This window comes from Palaemon carinicauda, chromosome 2, assembly GCF_036898095.1.
Source record: "Palaemon carinicauda isolate YSFRI2023 chromosome 2, ASM3689809v2, whole genome shotgun sequence".
NCBI classification, from domain to species: domain Eukaryota; kingdom Metazoa; phylum Arthropoda; class Malacostraca; order Decapoda; family Palaemonidae; genus Palaemon; species Palaemon carinicauda.
Genome location: NC_090726.1, coordinates 89,576,554 through 89,594,053, shown reverse-complemented (window position 1 = coordinate 89,594,053; position 17,500 = coordinate 89,576,554). Strand labels below are relative to the sequence as shown.

The window sequence follows — 17,500 nt, the reverse complement described above, 5'->3', positions numbered from 1 at the left end:
GGACATTGACTTGGTTTTACCTAGTACAGTATATGACTGTGGTCTAGGGAAAACCTTGACATCTCGCTGAACATTCAAAGGGAGTATGATAGCGGCCTGAGTAATTCATTATCAAGAGAGCTATGTACGTCTTGCATTAACACATTCCGAGTTTATATAGAAATTAGCATAGACGTTTCCCATTGCTTATCTCACGAGAAACAACGGGGATGTGGACAGTATATAAATTTATGACTATACTAGGCTACACAAGCGATGTGATAATTACCTCTTAAATTTAAAGCTAGCTTGCGGAGGGAAACATGGTGCTGTACCCCAAGGGAAGGGAAAAGGAAGAAAGGAAAATGCCAGACATACTCTCATTCATCCCAGTCTTAACCTGGGTAACCAGTGCCCTCAACCAACTGCTACTTGTCCAACAAGGAGCCCGAGGTATTCTTAAACCACTTGTTAAGCAGCCACCAGAGGACCAATAGTAAACGTATCGTATCTCCTGTGGGTTAAATAGTGGGCTATAAATATATTTTGACGTTTTCACATGCTCGCCTGTAATACCTGAAGCAAGGAAAAGTTGTGTTTAATGCCAGAGATATACTGATGCCCCTATCATTATAGGCTCTAGGAGTGTAGGTCTTGAAGCCGGAGATGGATCAGGGACTACTGTAGAGCTATTTCAATCACCTGGCGTATTCAGGATGAAATAGTGCTCTTAGTGATCCTCCTTTTAACCCTTCTGGTGACAGCAAAAAGTAATGTTTGTCAGGGCCGTGTTGCTGCAATGTCCTCACTGGGCACAGTAACAATGGATCTGGGTCATTGGTTACAGAACATAGACTCATAATCTGAAAGGGCCCAAATCTAGGGTCCATTACCCCCTGGATTTTGAGACCTAGCAAAGAACTCGGGTATGAAGCTGAGTGTTACTTCCCCCCATCCCCTTGAATGGGCAATGTCATATGAGAGACCATGACGTTCACTGACTCTCTTTGCCGAGGCTAAAGCGAGCAGGAATGACGTCTCTAAAGTGAGGTTTTGGTCAGTTGCATGGCGTAATGGTTCGTAGGGAGGTGCTTTTAAGGACCCCAAAATGCAAACCCCATTCCAGGGAGGAGGCCTGATTTCTGACTGAGGGCAAGTGATCTCATAACTCCATATGAGTAAAGAAAGTTCCAACCAAGAGGAAATATCCTCTCCTTTCAGCTTAAAGGTGAGGCTCAAGGCAGAGCAATAGCCTTTCACCGCCGAGATCGAAAGGTATACAAGGAACTCCGCTACTACGGGACTAGAGGCATCGAGAGGAGAGATATTTCTTCCATGACACCAGCCATAGAAGATTGACCATCTAGCCTGGTACACATAGGCTGAGGACTTACGCAAGTATCTGGACACTCTCTCAGCAACTTGTTGTGAAAGGCCATTCTGAGAGCGGAGACGCTGGATAGTCTCCAAGCATGAAGTCGAAGCGACTGCACAGTTCTATGGAAGATGTTTGTGGTTGGTTGTTTGAATAGATCTGGTCATGGAGGAGTTCTCTAGGTAGATCTATTAGAAGTTTTAGGAGGTACGAGAACCCCTCTGCATGAGGTCATAGCAGAGCTACGAGGGTCATCATTGTTTTTGGATTCTCTGGTCTCGTTGAGCAATCTTCTCATCAGACAGAACGGGTGAAAGACGTACACGTCGATGTTGTCCCACCATTGCTGAAATTAATCCTGACATAGAGCCTGAGGGTTCAGAACTGGAGAACAGTACAGCCGAAACCTGCTGGTCAGAAATGTTGCGAACAAGATTACAGTTGGGGAACCCCACAAAATCAGGACTTTATTGGCTATCAGAGGATTCAAAGACAATTCAGAGCCTACTATCTGAGTCACTTTGCTCAGATTGTCCGGGAGCACATTCCTCTTGCCTGTAATGAAGCGAGCTGATAGGGACACCGAAAGTTCTTCTGACCATCTAAGAATCTCTACTGCAAGATGGCATAGAGGCTGAGAAAAGGTACCGCTTTGTTTGTTTATGTAATCCACTACTTTGGTGTTGTCGTTCATCAACACCACCGAGTGGTCTGCCAGGAACTATTGGAACTGATGAAGAGCTTGGTATGCTGCTCTCATCTCTAGGAGATATATGTGCTGGTACCTTTTTTACTCTGACCAGAGACCGAAGATTGTGTGATGCAGCAAGTGGGGCCCCCATCCTTCTTTTGATGTATCTATAAAGATCATCTAGCCCGGAGGTGGGATGAGAAGATCTTGACCTCAGAGAAGGTTTTCGTCTGCCACCCACCAAAGCAGGTCCGTCACTTGTTACTGAGTAAGTGGAACTCGAGTACCCGGTTGATCTGAGTGTTGGCTCCACACAGACTTTAGCTGCCACTGCAAGGATCTTATCCTGAGGTGACCGTTTGGAACTAGACGGAGGAGAGAGGTTAGGTGACCTAACAGACTCAACCAACGCTGTGCCGGTAGATCTTCCCCTCTGAGGATAGGTGTATTCTTTCGTCTGATGGGAAGACTTTCTGTTGGACGGTATCTATTAATATGGTGAGGTATATCAGTCTCTGCTAAGGAAGCAGTGATGACTTTTCGAGATTTATCAAGACTCCCCAGATCCTGACAAAATCGAGAAGCATATCTCGTTGACGAAGAAGGGTCGACTCTGAGTCTGCCAGAACCAGCCAATCATCTAGATATCTGAGGAGACGAATGCTGTTCCTGTGAGCCCAAGATGACACTAGGGCAAACACTCAGGTGAAGACCTGAGGTGCTGTCAGGAGACCGAAGCAGAGAACCTTGAACTGGTATAATCTGTCCATGTGTATGAATCTGAGATACTTCATTGAGGATGGAAGGATTGGCATCTGGAAGTATGCATCTTTGAGATCCAGAGTGGATGATCTTGTCTGTTATCTCCATCCTGAACTGAGTCTGTTGACCAAATTTGTTCAGGGGTGAGAGATCGATGACTTGTCTCCAGTCTTTAGATGCCTTTTTCACTAGAAATATTCGACTATAAAAGCCTGGAGCCCCATCCACAGCCTCTTTGAGATCGCCCTTCTGCAGCATGGTCTGGACTTCGGCCCGGAGGGCCAGCTCCTTGCAGATCCCTTCTCATAGAAGCCTAAGTGTACTGGATCCCAAATCAGAGGAGGGAGAGATTGAATGAATGGGACGCAATACCCTATGGCAACCACTTTGACCATCCAGGGATCTGCTCAGTGATGATGCCACCTCTGCCAGTGGCACTGCAGGCATCCTCCCACAGGAGGTAGGTGATGAGGATTGCCATTCCTAGCCGGAGTGACCACCTCTGCCATTCTCTTTTGCTCCCTTCTTTCTTCTGAAGGATTTGTTTCCTGTCTGGCATTTGGACTGAGAGGGACGTCTGGACACCTTAGTAAGTCCTGAGGACCTAGAAGTTGAGGGAGTAGAAATAGCCTGCTGACCACATGAAGACTGAGATGGTCTTCCATAAAGCCTTGATGTCATGGGCCTAAGGAGGAGAGAATTGTTCGACGATTTCCTCCATCACTCAGCAGCCCTCGCAATCTCCTCAGGAATGAAGAGAGATGAACCCTCAAGGGTGTAATTCCTCAAACGTGAGACTTACACCTTTGGCAGTTTTCCTTCTCTTGAGTGTAGCATTCGCCCACAAGTTGACAATGTGGTCGGACAAAAGGAAAGACTCCAAAGACTTCCTAGCGGACTCCTTTAAAAGATTGTGGTAGCAAGCCATGAAGCCCAAGGACCCCAACCATACGTCGAGCTACGAAGCTGTCTGCATGGCGTACTTCGGGCCTCTCTCTATGTTGAGGAGCTCAACTGCCGAGAGGGAGGCTCTCAGAGAGTAGAGGGTTTGAGTCGGAAAACCCTTTATTAGAGATTCCACCGAAGGGTCAAGGGACATGGTGGAATGCGGTTCCCCCTCAATCTCATAATACTTCCTTTGTAAAAGGAAAGGAAGCAGTAAAGACCGAGAGGAGGAAAATGTCCTTAATTAAAGGACTGGAAGTTCCGGCGGTCTGAACGATAGCCTTGGCGGCTGTCAGTCCTTTTGACCAAGGCAAAGCTATACTATTCTTAGGGGGCTTCTGGGTCTCGAAGATCTCATCAAGAACCATACCCTTCCCTTCCTGGGTGGTGGTACCAAGAGTTGACACCCCATTGATGGTCCACATGCAAGAGACAACCTGCCAAAAGGTATGTTCCGACTCTCGTCTCTCATGTTCTGAGTTAAAGTTCGGACTAGCTGCTCTTGGAAGATTTTCGTCATCCGTGTCCAATAGTTCATCTACCTCTAGGCTCACATCTAGAGCTTAGGGTAGGTCAGTGTCGTCAACCGGATCGATTAAAGGACCTGCCCCAGTGAACCTCCTTTTGGCCTCTGACAAACGGACTTCCCTTACCTTGGCATTCTTGGCTTTGGTTTTGGAGTCTTTAGATTCCCTTTGTACAGGGAAATATTCCTCCAAGATGTTGGAAGGAGGCACTTGCAAGAGTCTAGGGACACCAATAGCCAAAGGCTCAGCTGCAGGAGTCGTAGTTTCTTCCACAGGTGGAGGTAAGGAAACCCTCAATTTCTAGAGCGTTGAAGGGATGGACAGAGATCTCCCTGGTAGAGCCAATGTCCCTACTCATTCTAGGATGGATGAGATTGGCTTGGGATGGAGTTATGCTTCTCATCCCCCTCTCCTATCTCTTAATCATGGTCTCCCTCGCTTTCACGGGAGTAAAGGGAAGGTTAACCAGATAAGGATCAGAAGGTGGAGGCACCTCAGCACAAGATCGAGATGGGGAAGATCATTGTGCCTGGTCCGTCTAAAGTCTCCTTCTAGGGTCAGAACTCCTATGAGACGAGTTCGAGTCAGACTTCAAGGGAATCCAAGAAGTAGCCCTGACTGGAACAGTCGGGGGCTGTGGCAGTGGAGGAGCCACACCCAAGGACTTCTGTAGGGTAGTTAGGAAGGTACTAATCCCTGCAGGGAGCTCATCACCCTTTGATAAGTTCTGGGTTTCCCTTGAGAATCCAGGAGAAGGAGAACATCTCCTAGGAGGAACCCTTGAGGGAGCCTGCCCAGACATAGCAGAGAGTCTCTGCAGCAACAGGAGATTCTTTTTTGTAAAACGAAGAGGACGGTCGAGCTAATAGGCACGTCAGCATACCTATTAGGAGGTTCCTTAAACCCTTTTGGAAAGGGTATAGCCTGCCGCTAGAGATGGTAAAAGCCGGAGACGGAGCTAGAGGTATTAGTACCGCACATGCACGCAGTTCAGAAATTTATACTCGTGAATCGCTTGTGGAAATCGCTGATTTGCGCGTGAAATCACGATATTAGTGCGCAAAATCGCGAGTTTCACGCGACAATGGGTGCGATTCACTAGTAGAAGTGCTTGTAACATGAGCACTAGGAGTCATACTAGATGGAGGAAACTTCGGGCATTCCTGTTGCTTCAGAGGACCACCTACGCCAGCCGTTGTCGGCAATAAGGGCGTCTAAGTAGGGGCAACTTTAAGGGGACCGTCCGCTGCGTTCTGCATTTTTTTTTCTAACGATTCAAAATACAAAATTTCTCTATATTTTTTAGACATATGTAAGACCTTCATCACATGATCAATAACTTCATCATTTGATCAACAACTTTTAGATTTATTGGCAAAAATCATGATTTAAAAAAAATTTAGGTGCGTTTTTACTCACTAATATGACACCAATTGTACTGAAAATCATAGCATCAAAACTTCTTTATAAATCAAATAATTCTCTGTGACCAATTTTCACTTTTCTTTTTTCTTTTTTTTAAATGATTTTTTTCTTAACTTTCTTCATCTAGACGTAGAATAATCATGAAAATAGAGAAAAAGGAAAATGAAATTCTTTTGCAAAAAAAATTGTGATATTTTCATTCCTCTTTTCAATGGTTTTTTCTCTAAAATCGAACATCAAGTAAATGAGAAAAATGTACTTATTTGTGAATAAGTATGTTTTTGAGTTATGAGCTCCCCAAAATTTGCTATAAATTTTCGCTTTTTTCTTGAAAAATCAAGATAACATTATTATGATAACCTTACTTTGTACTTTTATTAGTTATTCCTACACGAAAGCTCCCAAACGAGGTATATAAATCATAAGTTTACTAATACATTTGGTGTAAGGATGTCATGAGTTACCAGCGGCCTCTCATTGTTGCCAGAGTTTTAGTTAGAATGTTCCAGCTTTGTACTCTTTTTTCATTTTTCCTTCTCTTTTTGGTTCTTTTTTTTTTTACTCTCTGCTTACTTTTTGTTCTTTCTTTGACCTCAAGTAACCTTGGCCTTGCTATAAAGTTCACGAGGACGCTGTGAAAACATAATGTACATACAGACTGCATGTAAACAAACACACATGCAACGTAATTTATATACATCTTTGGAAACTATGTGTTCGCCTACCTTCTACCAATGCCTTCCAACTCTGTCAGTCGTACGAGATTTCAAAATACAGTATGTGAAAAAAATGCTATATAAATACAAAAATAAACATGCAAAGACGATTCTGTCAAACTCAGTCATGCAGACGACGCAGTAAAGATAACGTCAACATTTAAAGAACGCTTTATCTTCATTATTTGTAAAAAATAATTGGCTGAAACTTCTAGAGAGCATGTACAATATGTTTCTGCATACATATAAATAATAAAACTATTTTTTATTTTTAAAAGCTATGTCAAACACCATAGCGGATGGTCCTCTTAAGCGTTGGCGAACGAGTCATGAAGGGACGCGGTGGGACGCTTTGTAGAGTGTTAATTAGCAAATGCTGCACTAAAGCCCCCCAGACAGCAAAGGACTTGGAGGTGGGTTAGCTGGACGCCTGTCTGTAGAATGATCGGTCTCAGGATCAAGTTCTGGCCGGGGTTGTTTCAGAGAAGGACAGGTTGAGGAGCGACATGCTGATGGACTGCGTGTACGCTTACCTCTTCCTCTAGACGAGGAATATCTAGACCTTGATCGTCAACTCAAAGTACTGTTCGTGATCGGGAATGTCTAGTCCTCGATCAAGAACGGCATGAACGTCCTGAGTGCCTGTCTCGTGGATGTGAGTTATGCCCTCGCGATCGTGAACATCATTCTCACAAACGACGCCCTCGCAAGCGTGAATGCTGCCCTCATGAATGGGAGCTTCGTCCTCGTGAATGTGAGAGTCATCTTCGCAATCTAGAACGCGAGCGTCCAGTCTAGGTCTAGACTCAGTTGCTCGTGATCGTGAAAAACACAATCGCAAGACTTTACCTCAAGAAGAGGTACGTGTATGGAGGAGAGTGTTGAGACAGTCGGTCTCCTGAGTGTGAAGCTATAGAGCAAGAAAGCCTTCTGGATGAAGAGCGTTGAGATCGCGATGACCTACCATCTGTATGATCTTCAGATTGTCGTTAACAACGATCAGGAAAAAAGTGACCCTAAGGACAAGAAGATGGAGAAACTCGTCCTCGCACCATTAGTGGAAGGAGCGCTGGCCTCTTGAAGATCATCACCTACAGCCAAAGTATTCTTGTTATTATTATTATCATTATTACTTGCGAAACTAAAACCCTAGTTGGAAAAGCAGGATGCTATAAGCCCTGGGGCCCCAACAGAAAAAATAGCCCAGTGAGGAAAGGAAACGTGAAAAATAAAATGTCTCAAGAAAAGTAACATTAAAATATATATTTTCTATATAGATTATAAAAACTTTAACAAAACAAGTGGAAGAGAAATAAGACAGAATAATGTGCCCGAGTTTACCCTCAACCAAGAGAACTCTAACCCAAGACAGTGGAAGACCATGGTACAGAGGCTATGGCACTACCCAAGACTAGAGAACAATGGTTTGAGTTTGGAGTGTCGTTCTCCTAGAAGAGCTGCTTACCATAGCTAAAGAGTCTCTTCTACCCTTACCAAGAAAAAAAGTGGCCAGTGAACAATTACACTGCAGTAGTTAACCTGTGGGAAGGAACAGAAGGCTTAGAGTTAAAGGACAACGATGTCCCAGGATGGAGAGTAGGATTGTCGTCAGCAGGAACCCGTCGAAGGGCGAACGCGAGCGATCACCTCCTCCATGCGTAGAAGGTCCAGGAGAGGGTGACAGATGAACCTCGCAAACCTCCAAAGCGTTGGATGTTGTGTGCTCTGGAGTAGGATCCTTCCTAGCATCACACTAAAGGAATCAATGCAGCTCATCCTCCGTAGAGGGGGCAGAAAGGAACCCCTAGGGATGGCCACGCCTGCAATACATCTGCAAGGGAAAATGGCTCCGTGGCGGCGGGAGGTGAAGTTGCTCCTCTAAGTTAAGCAGCTAACCCCCAGTACCACGGGGTTGCAAACGAATTAATGGTCTGCGCTCATGCTCAATCGACCCTCGGAAGAGCTCGAACAAGAAGGAGCTTTAGAAAGAGGTTTTGGGGTGTGAGAAGAAGAACGCACTTTCCTCTCCCCTGAGGGAGAAAGATCGCTCTTAGCCTTCTTCTTTCTGTGCCGTCCAAACTTCTCCAATTGGGAGGCAAACCACTCCCTATACTCTAAACAGGGCAAACCCTGCTTGCAGCGATGTGCATTGCCATGAAAGTATATATAGAGGCGGCTGGGTACCCCCCAGCCATCCCCGGACTACCCGCACAAGCGGTTAGGCACTGTTGCTACCTCGCACTTTTAGTTTTAATGGCTACCTTCCAGCTTCGGCGAGAGATAATCCACATAAATAACATAAGGTTTGTTAGTAATATGAACAATTTGCACTTTGGGTTAAACAAAATAAAATGCAAAACCTTAAGAGATAATTTACTATAAAAGACATCCTTCCATCGTCTTAGTTAATACCTATAAGAGTCAGTGCTCGTCAGGGGAGACTGTTCGACACGTAACGTCATGTGCAAAGGAAACGCATTTTCACTCACTGTTGAGCCGACCTCCTATTTAATGGACTTTGTGAATGAGCATTAACAAACCCAACAGAGCCAGTGGCTCTTCATACAATGGTAAACAAGCCCCAATTACTGAATGTCAAAAATTAACTTAGGTATGCCTTATATTCGTTAGTTAAGCCACGAAAGGAAGAAAAGCTGAATTTTGGTACCTAGCTTAATATTGTTCTTCAAAGTCATTCTGAAAAAATAAGCACACACGACCAGCAAGAACGATGTTGTAGGGATCAGCGACGAATCGAGAATGTTGAGGGTTTGTTGTGACATGCGGTCAGAAGTGGTGAATGAAAGGAATAGAGCCTAAGTCATGACGCCAGTTACCATGGTAACAGCCAAACTGATTCAAGCATAAACATTGTCTGGAAGGATGCTCGTGGGGGATGCCTGCCTTCACCATAATGCAGTTAATTTACTACTTTTCTGATGACAAAAAATACATAGAGCATGTTAAAAAAGCTTACAATTCAGATTATATACTGTTCTTTTCCTATTCAAATGGGATAATGACTGGAAAAGTCAAGTCAAGGGTGGCTGTGTTAGAACACTGGCAAGTTCCTAGGTCTATGGGCTCCTGAACCGGTTGTTGTGAACCAACATGTGGTAGTTTGACGTCAGACTTCGGCTCCCTATTCTTTTTCTAGGACACCGTGCATGACGTCACTCATAGCATTCGATGTTCAGCTACCGAGGTTCTGCGGCAAGTTCAAAATGAGCCCGAACTTGCAGATCTACCTTACTGTATACACACTGAGTCAGTGTTTCACACGTCTATATCTTACACTGGAACAGCGACAGGAAAAATAATATTTCTTTGGTAATCAGGTCGTATTAGATTCCCTATTCTAGCCTTTAACATGAAAGTTCTTTGAGACCACACAACACCCGCCCAAAAATCTTTTCTTCCGGCAAAGCTACTTTATTCGTTACCGGAAATATGGAGAGAATATCAATAAGGGTCATTTTAAAATGAGTTCCATTCTTTCCTTTTGGCTAGGCTTTTAAATGTATGGTGAATAGATTCATAGGTTAAATTCACTTCATAGAATTTGTAGATTATACAGTTTTCCTCGCTAACATTCCTTACGGACGAAAAACATTTTACGGAAGTACTGTACATGAATCATGTAAAGAAAAGTTGCTTAAAAATCGGTTACTTCCTCATCAAGAATACAGGAATAAAATAAATCAAGAACTTACGAACAAGACACGAGATAACAAAGAACAAATTCAATTTACAGCTAGCATGCAGTTTTCCAAACTACGATAATGTCTGTGCATAGTTGGTCTATACAGTATTCACCAATACAAAAGCTCCCTAGTATTTATGAAGTCTTCTCAGCCTCATGAAACATTTTAGCCTCGCGAACGTCATTGACAGTATTTAGTATCTAGTATTGATGATATTTATACCCTAGACTAATGAAATACAATATAAAAATCCTGCTCCATATTTCAAACATTTTCAAATCCCCTTCATATATATATATATATATATATATATATATATATATATATATATATATATATATATATATATATATATATATAAACGGTTTTTTTATTCTAAAATTATATCAACACTTATTCATTGCTTCATCGAAAATCTTTCTTGCAAAAAGAATCGTGGATACATCATAACCAATTTCTTCCGAAATTAAGAAACTAAGATGATACATTTCAATTTTCCTTTTTTTTTTTCAGGAGAACATATATGGCTTGTTTTAGATGGGCCAGTAGATGCCATTTGGATCGAAAATCTTAACTCTGTTCTAGATGACAACAAAACCTTAACTCTGGCCAATGGAGACAGGATTCCAATGTCCCCCTCATGCAAAGTGATTTTCGAGCCGGCAAATATCGACAACGCTTCTCCAGCAACTGTATCGCGTAACGGAATGGTATTTACTTCATACAATTGTTTAATTTACGTATCCATGAAAATGAATACTGCATTATGTTGAAATATACTCATCATGGCTTCACAATGGCACACACCCTGCAACACCGATTATACTCAAATTTCTGAGAAATTGCGATCTTTGTGTCACAAAAATTAACCGAATATATGAATAAAAATATCATAGAATAATAAAAGCAGAATTGAACAAAAATAACACTGAAAAGATAAGTTATCAATAACAGAAGAAGCAAAGGTAGAAAAATACCATTTTATATCTTTGATGCCTTTTAGTAATTGTATGCCGGAGAAATTGTTATCAAACTCTGGTTTGTAAAAGAAAACTACAGATTTTATCAAATAGCCTCTTTCTTAGAATTAGAATGTTAGGAAATAAACTCGACTTATTGTTTCATACCCGAAACAGCAGTGACAGATACATTTCAGGAAAAGCTTATGTTTTTAATCGTTTTGCAAAATGAAGAAATTTAATGTCTGTTACGATATGATTAGGTTGGATCTTATTTGATTAATTTTGGTAATGCATTGTGATTGATATAAACTAAGATAAATTTTAAACGGAACCAGATATTAAGATATTGGTCTCAATTTAGTTGTAAAACGTACCAGATTTCTGTAATGCGTTGGATTGTGGACGCTGATATTTGATTTATTTTTTAGAAACATTTATATAATAGAATAAACTTTTACTGAAACCACAAATGTGAATATGGTATTACATGTTTGTATACTACTGTTGTCCTATCTTCTTGTCCTATAGGTCTACATGAGTTCTTCTGGTTTGGACTGGCAACCCCTCCTACAGTCATGGCTTCGATCCCGTCCACACTATGAACAGCCTGTGATAAGCGATCTTTTTGCTTCGCATTTCAAAGCCCTGTTCACATGGGTCAAGCAGAACCTACAGCTGGTTCTTCCTATTCTGCAAACCAATGTTATTTCCCAAGTAAGAAGAAAATTTTTAACCAAGTCCTCTACCAAAAGAAAAAAGTAATGATGATAATAGAAACCAGTCTTTCAGCCTTTTCATGTAAGCCATTAAGAACAGCGTTACTGTAAAAATAGATAATAGAATGGCATGTTTAGGAAGGGAAACAAATATAGACTAGAGTGGGCTTTAACAGTTCTACATAACATTTGATATTTCTTGGCATTTACTGGGATGAAGTCTTTACGGAATTTTATATCTCATTCGCTCATTTTCAAGGACATAGCATTGATATTTTTGGAGTATCAATAACTGATTCTAGGTTGATCTAATGGGGGAACCTTGTCCTCGGAATGCAAACATTTATTCAAAGGCATTTTTATTTTCAAATATTATAATTTTTGCATATCCCTTGTGTCTATATTATTTAAAAGTATTTTATTAATTTGAATAATATATTTCATTCTGAGGGGAAAATTAAATGAAAAAATTTATATTTAGCCAAACATTATGGAGCAGTAGTACCTTGGTTTGAAAGTTTAATCTATCCTGGTAGCGAGCTCACAACCCAAAATGCTTGTAAACCGAAGAAGTTTTTCTCATAGAATATAAAGGAAATTCATTTGATGGATCTCACACGTTCATTAATATACATATACGCTCATTTTTTAAAGTTTATAGTGTTATTTAGTGAACAGGTTACAACACTTAACAATGAAAATAAATTAAAATTAATAATATACAACTAAAAATGGAGATAACACTGTGAATCTATTTAATTTATAGAAAAATTAGAGGAAAAAATTACTATATGGCAACATTCCTTGCTGGTATCATGAGAAAATGTGAATGGCGTCCATGTCAATTTTTATGAGAGCTTTGGTGATGGATGGGTAGATTGAGGTTACCCTGTTTGTGGAGCAATAATCCAGCCTGCCAGAGTGCCCCCGATGAGCTGGTCTTACCAGCTGGCTTAATACAGTAATAATATAACTTACCTGTACTGGGATGTTTATTTTTTTCTGAACCTCAAATCCTAATTTCCCTAACACTGTAATTTTTTATTTTTCCTTCCTCCAAAGATTTGATAATTTTCCCTTCTACAAACTACCTAATGGCTTTCATCTATCACCTCACCTCTAAGAAAATTATAATAGGAAAAAAAGAGGTCACCAAGACCCCATGCCCAATTTTTTTTAGACAATCTTAGTTTAAAAACTGATTGCACTCACCCATGTAAATGTTAATACTGTATAAAGCATTACTTCATAGAGACATATACCAACTCATATCAAACATTTAAAGCACAATAAATAAAGACCTGCAGATAATATTTCATTACACTAGAAATACTGTGCATCAAGGGATAGTCTTGTTTTTACAGTACTTGTCCACTAAAAAACGTGCATACGGATGGAATTTTTTGCTCACAGACCAATACAATACTCGTGAACCAATTAAAATTTTTGTTATATGGTCATATACTTATTTGCTTGTATTCTGAGTTACTCATAAACCGAGGTACTACAGTGTAGCAATAATGCAGAGCAATAATATTCAATATCGATAGTTATATCTTTTATGTTCTCCACTCAGAGTCAACGTGTTTCTTTCTACCTCGGTTCTGATGGGGAATGTTTACTTATGGCTACTGCAAATCGAAGAACATTTCATATAAAATGCCTCCTCCTTGAATAATTTACTTGGCTTTACATTTTTTCCTGTTGACTAGATAGGTGGGATTTATCATCATGATCAAGTCTCTACTACAATAAAACTATTACCAAAATATTTTTACAATAGAAAAAATTTGTAAGATTTCTAGCCACAATTGTTAGTTAATCATGAATAGTGAATTAATGTCATTATATCATTGTTATAGAAAAAATGTAAATAAAAAGAGTTCTGGCACAATTCTTGAACATAAAAACTGTACTGATTTGATAATTTATACATAAATTTTCAAAGTCCTTATTTTTAATGTTACAACAGATGATTGAAATTTAGATATAAAGCTGTATATGAATAGTATATTGGCTGTGAAACATATTGCCTGATTTTTAAGCGTAAATAGGACTAATTCAGTTATGCTCAATATAAGGTTACTTTAATTCTATTTTGTTAAGATATATATTTATATGATTCATTTTGCTTTCAGCTATCATTGCAACATATGATGCAGATCCACTGTTTTCCCCCATATTCTAAGCAACTGAAATGTCACAATGTCTCAAACAGATAAAAAGTTTTAGGCTATGTTAGTATTGTTCCTATTTGTTTCAGGAGGGTTACTGATCTGTAGCTAAATTCTTTATTTTACCTTGAAAGATTCATGAAGGTCAGCATTTAGATTTCTGAGTAGATGAAGTTTACAGGTAAGTCTAAGTTGTATCATCGATTAAAACAGTGGGATGACATTCCAGCAACCATTTTACAGTTTGCAGATATAGACGACCTGCTGAAGAAAGCGTCATTCGCACCGAAGACTTTATGGGCATCTTACAAAATGAAGTTTCACTTAACATTTATTTATCTAAGAACAAAACAGATACTTGTCAGGTTCACTGTGTAATTTCGCCAGATTTCTGTGGAGAGTATCAAAACTATAAATTTTGGGAGTAATCAAAATAATGTTTCCATTTGCCCTGTTTCTTATGTGGCCGCCATCTTAGATTTTGGAAAATGAACTGGCGAAAAATAAAAGAAAAGGCTCTTCAGTAATATCTTAGCTTCCAAGTTACTTAGAAATATGTTTTGACGGCTAAATAAAATATTTTAGCACCAAGAAATCCAATGCTATCAAAATAAATATGCTAGATGCAGGCATAAACTTATTTGACAAAATTATTTTGGGTTACTGAATGTTTTACAAGTTAACAGACATGAACGTTCCATTACGTTAGTGTCCATTAAGAACCACTATGTTCCTCAGGACACAATGAGTTTAATCTTTAATGTAGCCAAGGAGTCTTCACATATCAGCAACGCCATCATCATATTCAGATTCATGCTTGTTTTGTGTGACCTCATCCTTCTAACTCTTACTGCTGCACTGGCAAAGATCAGTGCAGGATAATTTCTTTGTTCTGCAAGAACATTTGCCTGAAGAACAGTCTGTGTTCCATTGGCAGCAAACCCTCTCAATGATGGCCTTTGGAGCTGGAAGGGAATCTGTCATGGTTGCTTTCAGCTGGCCACCGAATTTCTTATGGTAACCATTCTGCAGTGGAATATTGCATTCTTGGATCTGCTTCACCCTTTCTTAGAAGCCTGTGATGACATCACCATTGGTGTTTACTTGTTTTACAGAATCAGCTTTTTTGTGCTACCTCCCCTCCAAACAGGCAGCTTCAACTCACTCTGTTGTCTTCAGACAGACCTCTTTCAGATGTGGATGGTCCTCAAAGAACTCCTCCAGTGTTATTTCATAGAGAGCTACAGATGAATAGGTGTGGTCACAAAGAGCATGCTTGTAATGGGTATATTTCAGGATTTTCCTTGTTGTTGCAGTCACATAGACTTCAGCTTCTATCCAAGATTCTTCAATACCATACTTCTCCATGGGGGTACCAAGAGCACGGAAGGCAGCCATAACAACATGTAATGGAATATCTGTGTATTTTATGTGAGGTCTGCCATCTAGTTGTTGGACCACCTTCTCATAGAGAGTCATGTCAAAGGAAATAACAGTGGGTTGATCTTCACCAACAGACAGCTTTCTTAGTTGACTTGCTTGTATGATCACGGTCAGCAGGGCTGACCACTTGAATGTCAAAAAAGTGGTAGAGCTCTGACCTGGGTCAGTGCCTTCCTTTCAGACAACAGTGAGTTGTATCCTGCCCATCCTTGAATATTTTTCAATGTTTCTGCTGGATAATGCAGTAGCATGATTCATCCTAGTTTTGACATCTGAAAGGATCATGAGATTCCCACACTGGTGACAAAGTGGTTTGTTCTCTTGGCAAACTGGGGTTTGGGCTTGTTATAGTTCAGCATGTCTACATGTTATGAAGTGTTAGATGGAATTTGGGTTTCGCCTATCTTCATATGTAGTGCAACTTGTTTACCATAAACCTTTGTCTTCTGGTATACAGTAGTACTCTTTCCATGACTGGTTCCTTTCCCATCAGAAATGTCTTTTTATAGATTTCCCAGCATTGCTGTCTTTACCTCTTTCTGAAAGAATAAACATTATTTCTTATCCAGGGGACATGTTCAAGACCTCGTGAATGGGGTAGAAAAACCAAATGTTGATGGATCTTATTCTTTCATATCAGGTCTTCTTTTTTTCTATCCTCGTTTCTTCCCAGTGTGGTGGCCAGTAGGTAATGCATATACATGACAGTCTTGAACACCTTAGATTTGGTCTTTTGTTTGTTGCATTTGCATAGCAACTGCTATACAGTCTGTTATTCGTAAAGTTTGTTGTTATCATCGTGCGTCAACTTATTTGACAGTATGCACACTGGCCCCCTCTTTTACTACAGACAGCACACGCTGGTAAGAGTCTGTCCGGGGATGTTCAGGAACTCATGCTGTTTAGCATCAGACTGGCACAACATACACTGCTTCCAGTTGAGACTTCTGACCATAACAACTAACTTCTTCAGTAACTTGTGGTTTGTCACTCATGCTTAGAGTCTGAAAAATAAAAACAAAATTATAACACAGCATCCACCAACTTAGTTGTAGGGTACAGTAAACTTTTCAGCATACATAGTATAGGTCTACTACAATAATCAGACCACTAGATAAACATACCATGTGATTGGTACTTATTATAGCCTAATGATGATTTTGGCTTAGGAAATTGAGTGTTTGCACTGCTGTAACAAATGTCTCAATACATCTGTAAGCATCAGTATTGCATTCTTTAGCCTTGAAAATTATAGTTTAGCTGCCAAAATAAAAGTTCTATGTTATTTAGAAGCTCAGATATTGACGAAAGCATATTTTGCGGCAGTCGTTCTGTAAAATTCAAGATGGAGGCCATATGGGACTTTAAGACAAATGGAAGCGTTGTTTATATGATTGCATACACTATATGAGATTTCCCAAAATGTATAGTTTTTATACTCAAGAAAAATCCAACGAAAGTTAAAGTCCAAACATAATGACCCTGACTATATTCTATATTACTTTGAAAATACATTACACTAAAGATATGAAGAAATTATGACCGTTGTCGTAACTTCTGGCAGGCCCTAAGTCTCTTGGAAGGACAGCTACCAATGTATGATGAAGAAGGGGATGAGATCATTCCCTTACGCCGCCATAATCGAGCCTCCACTTGGGGCGGAGCTAGGTCACCCCCTATGCAAACAGCCACAGATACCAACATGACGGTCACTCCCACAGAAACTCCTCGATCAGAACGTGAAGAAGAGGATGAGCCACCGGTGCCAGTCAAGTTTTTCATCCTAATTAGCCATGCTTCGTCATAATTCTGACTTTTAAACGCATAAACATGAACCGTATTTAACTTCAAGTCCTTGATCACACTAATTTACCTAAAAAATCCCACAGGAGATTCTTAGAGTTTACTGAAACCTAAATGCATGTTTATAAAACGTAGATTAATTCATAGTAATAACTCACATAATGCAATGTAAGTGTAAGCAACTTAAGAACAGGTCCCAGCACGTAGTTATTCACGTTGTGCTATACCCTAAAGAAGTGTATATGAAAATGTAAGAAACCGCTAGGCAATAATGTCTT

At 40.2% G+C, this 17,500-nt stretch overlaps 1 protein-coding gene across 1 annotated transcript in view; it reads left to right on the top strand.

The window, feature by feature from the left end:
- The window catches only part of LOC137618319 (dynein axonemal heavy chain 5-like), a 328,916-nt gene that overhangs the window by 198,741 nt on the left and 112,675 nt on the right, over positions 1-17,500 (top strand). The window contains exons 45-46 of the mRNA XM_068348490.1: positions 10,638-10,834; positions 11,615-11,800. Of these exons, the coding sequence (XP_068204591.1) occupies positions 10,638-10,834; positions 11,615-11,800 (383 nt within the window). The remainder of the gene's footprint in view (positions 1-10,637; positions 10,835-11,614; positions 11,801-17,500) is intronic.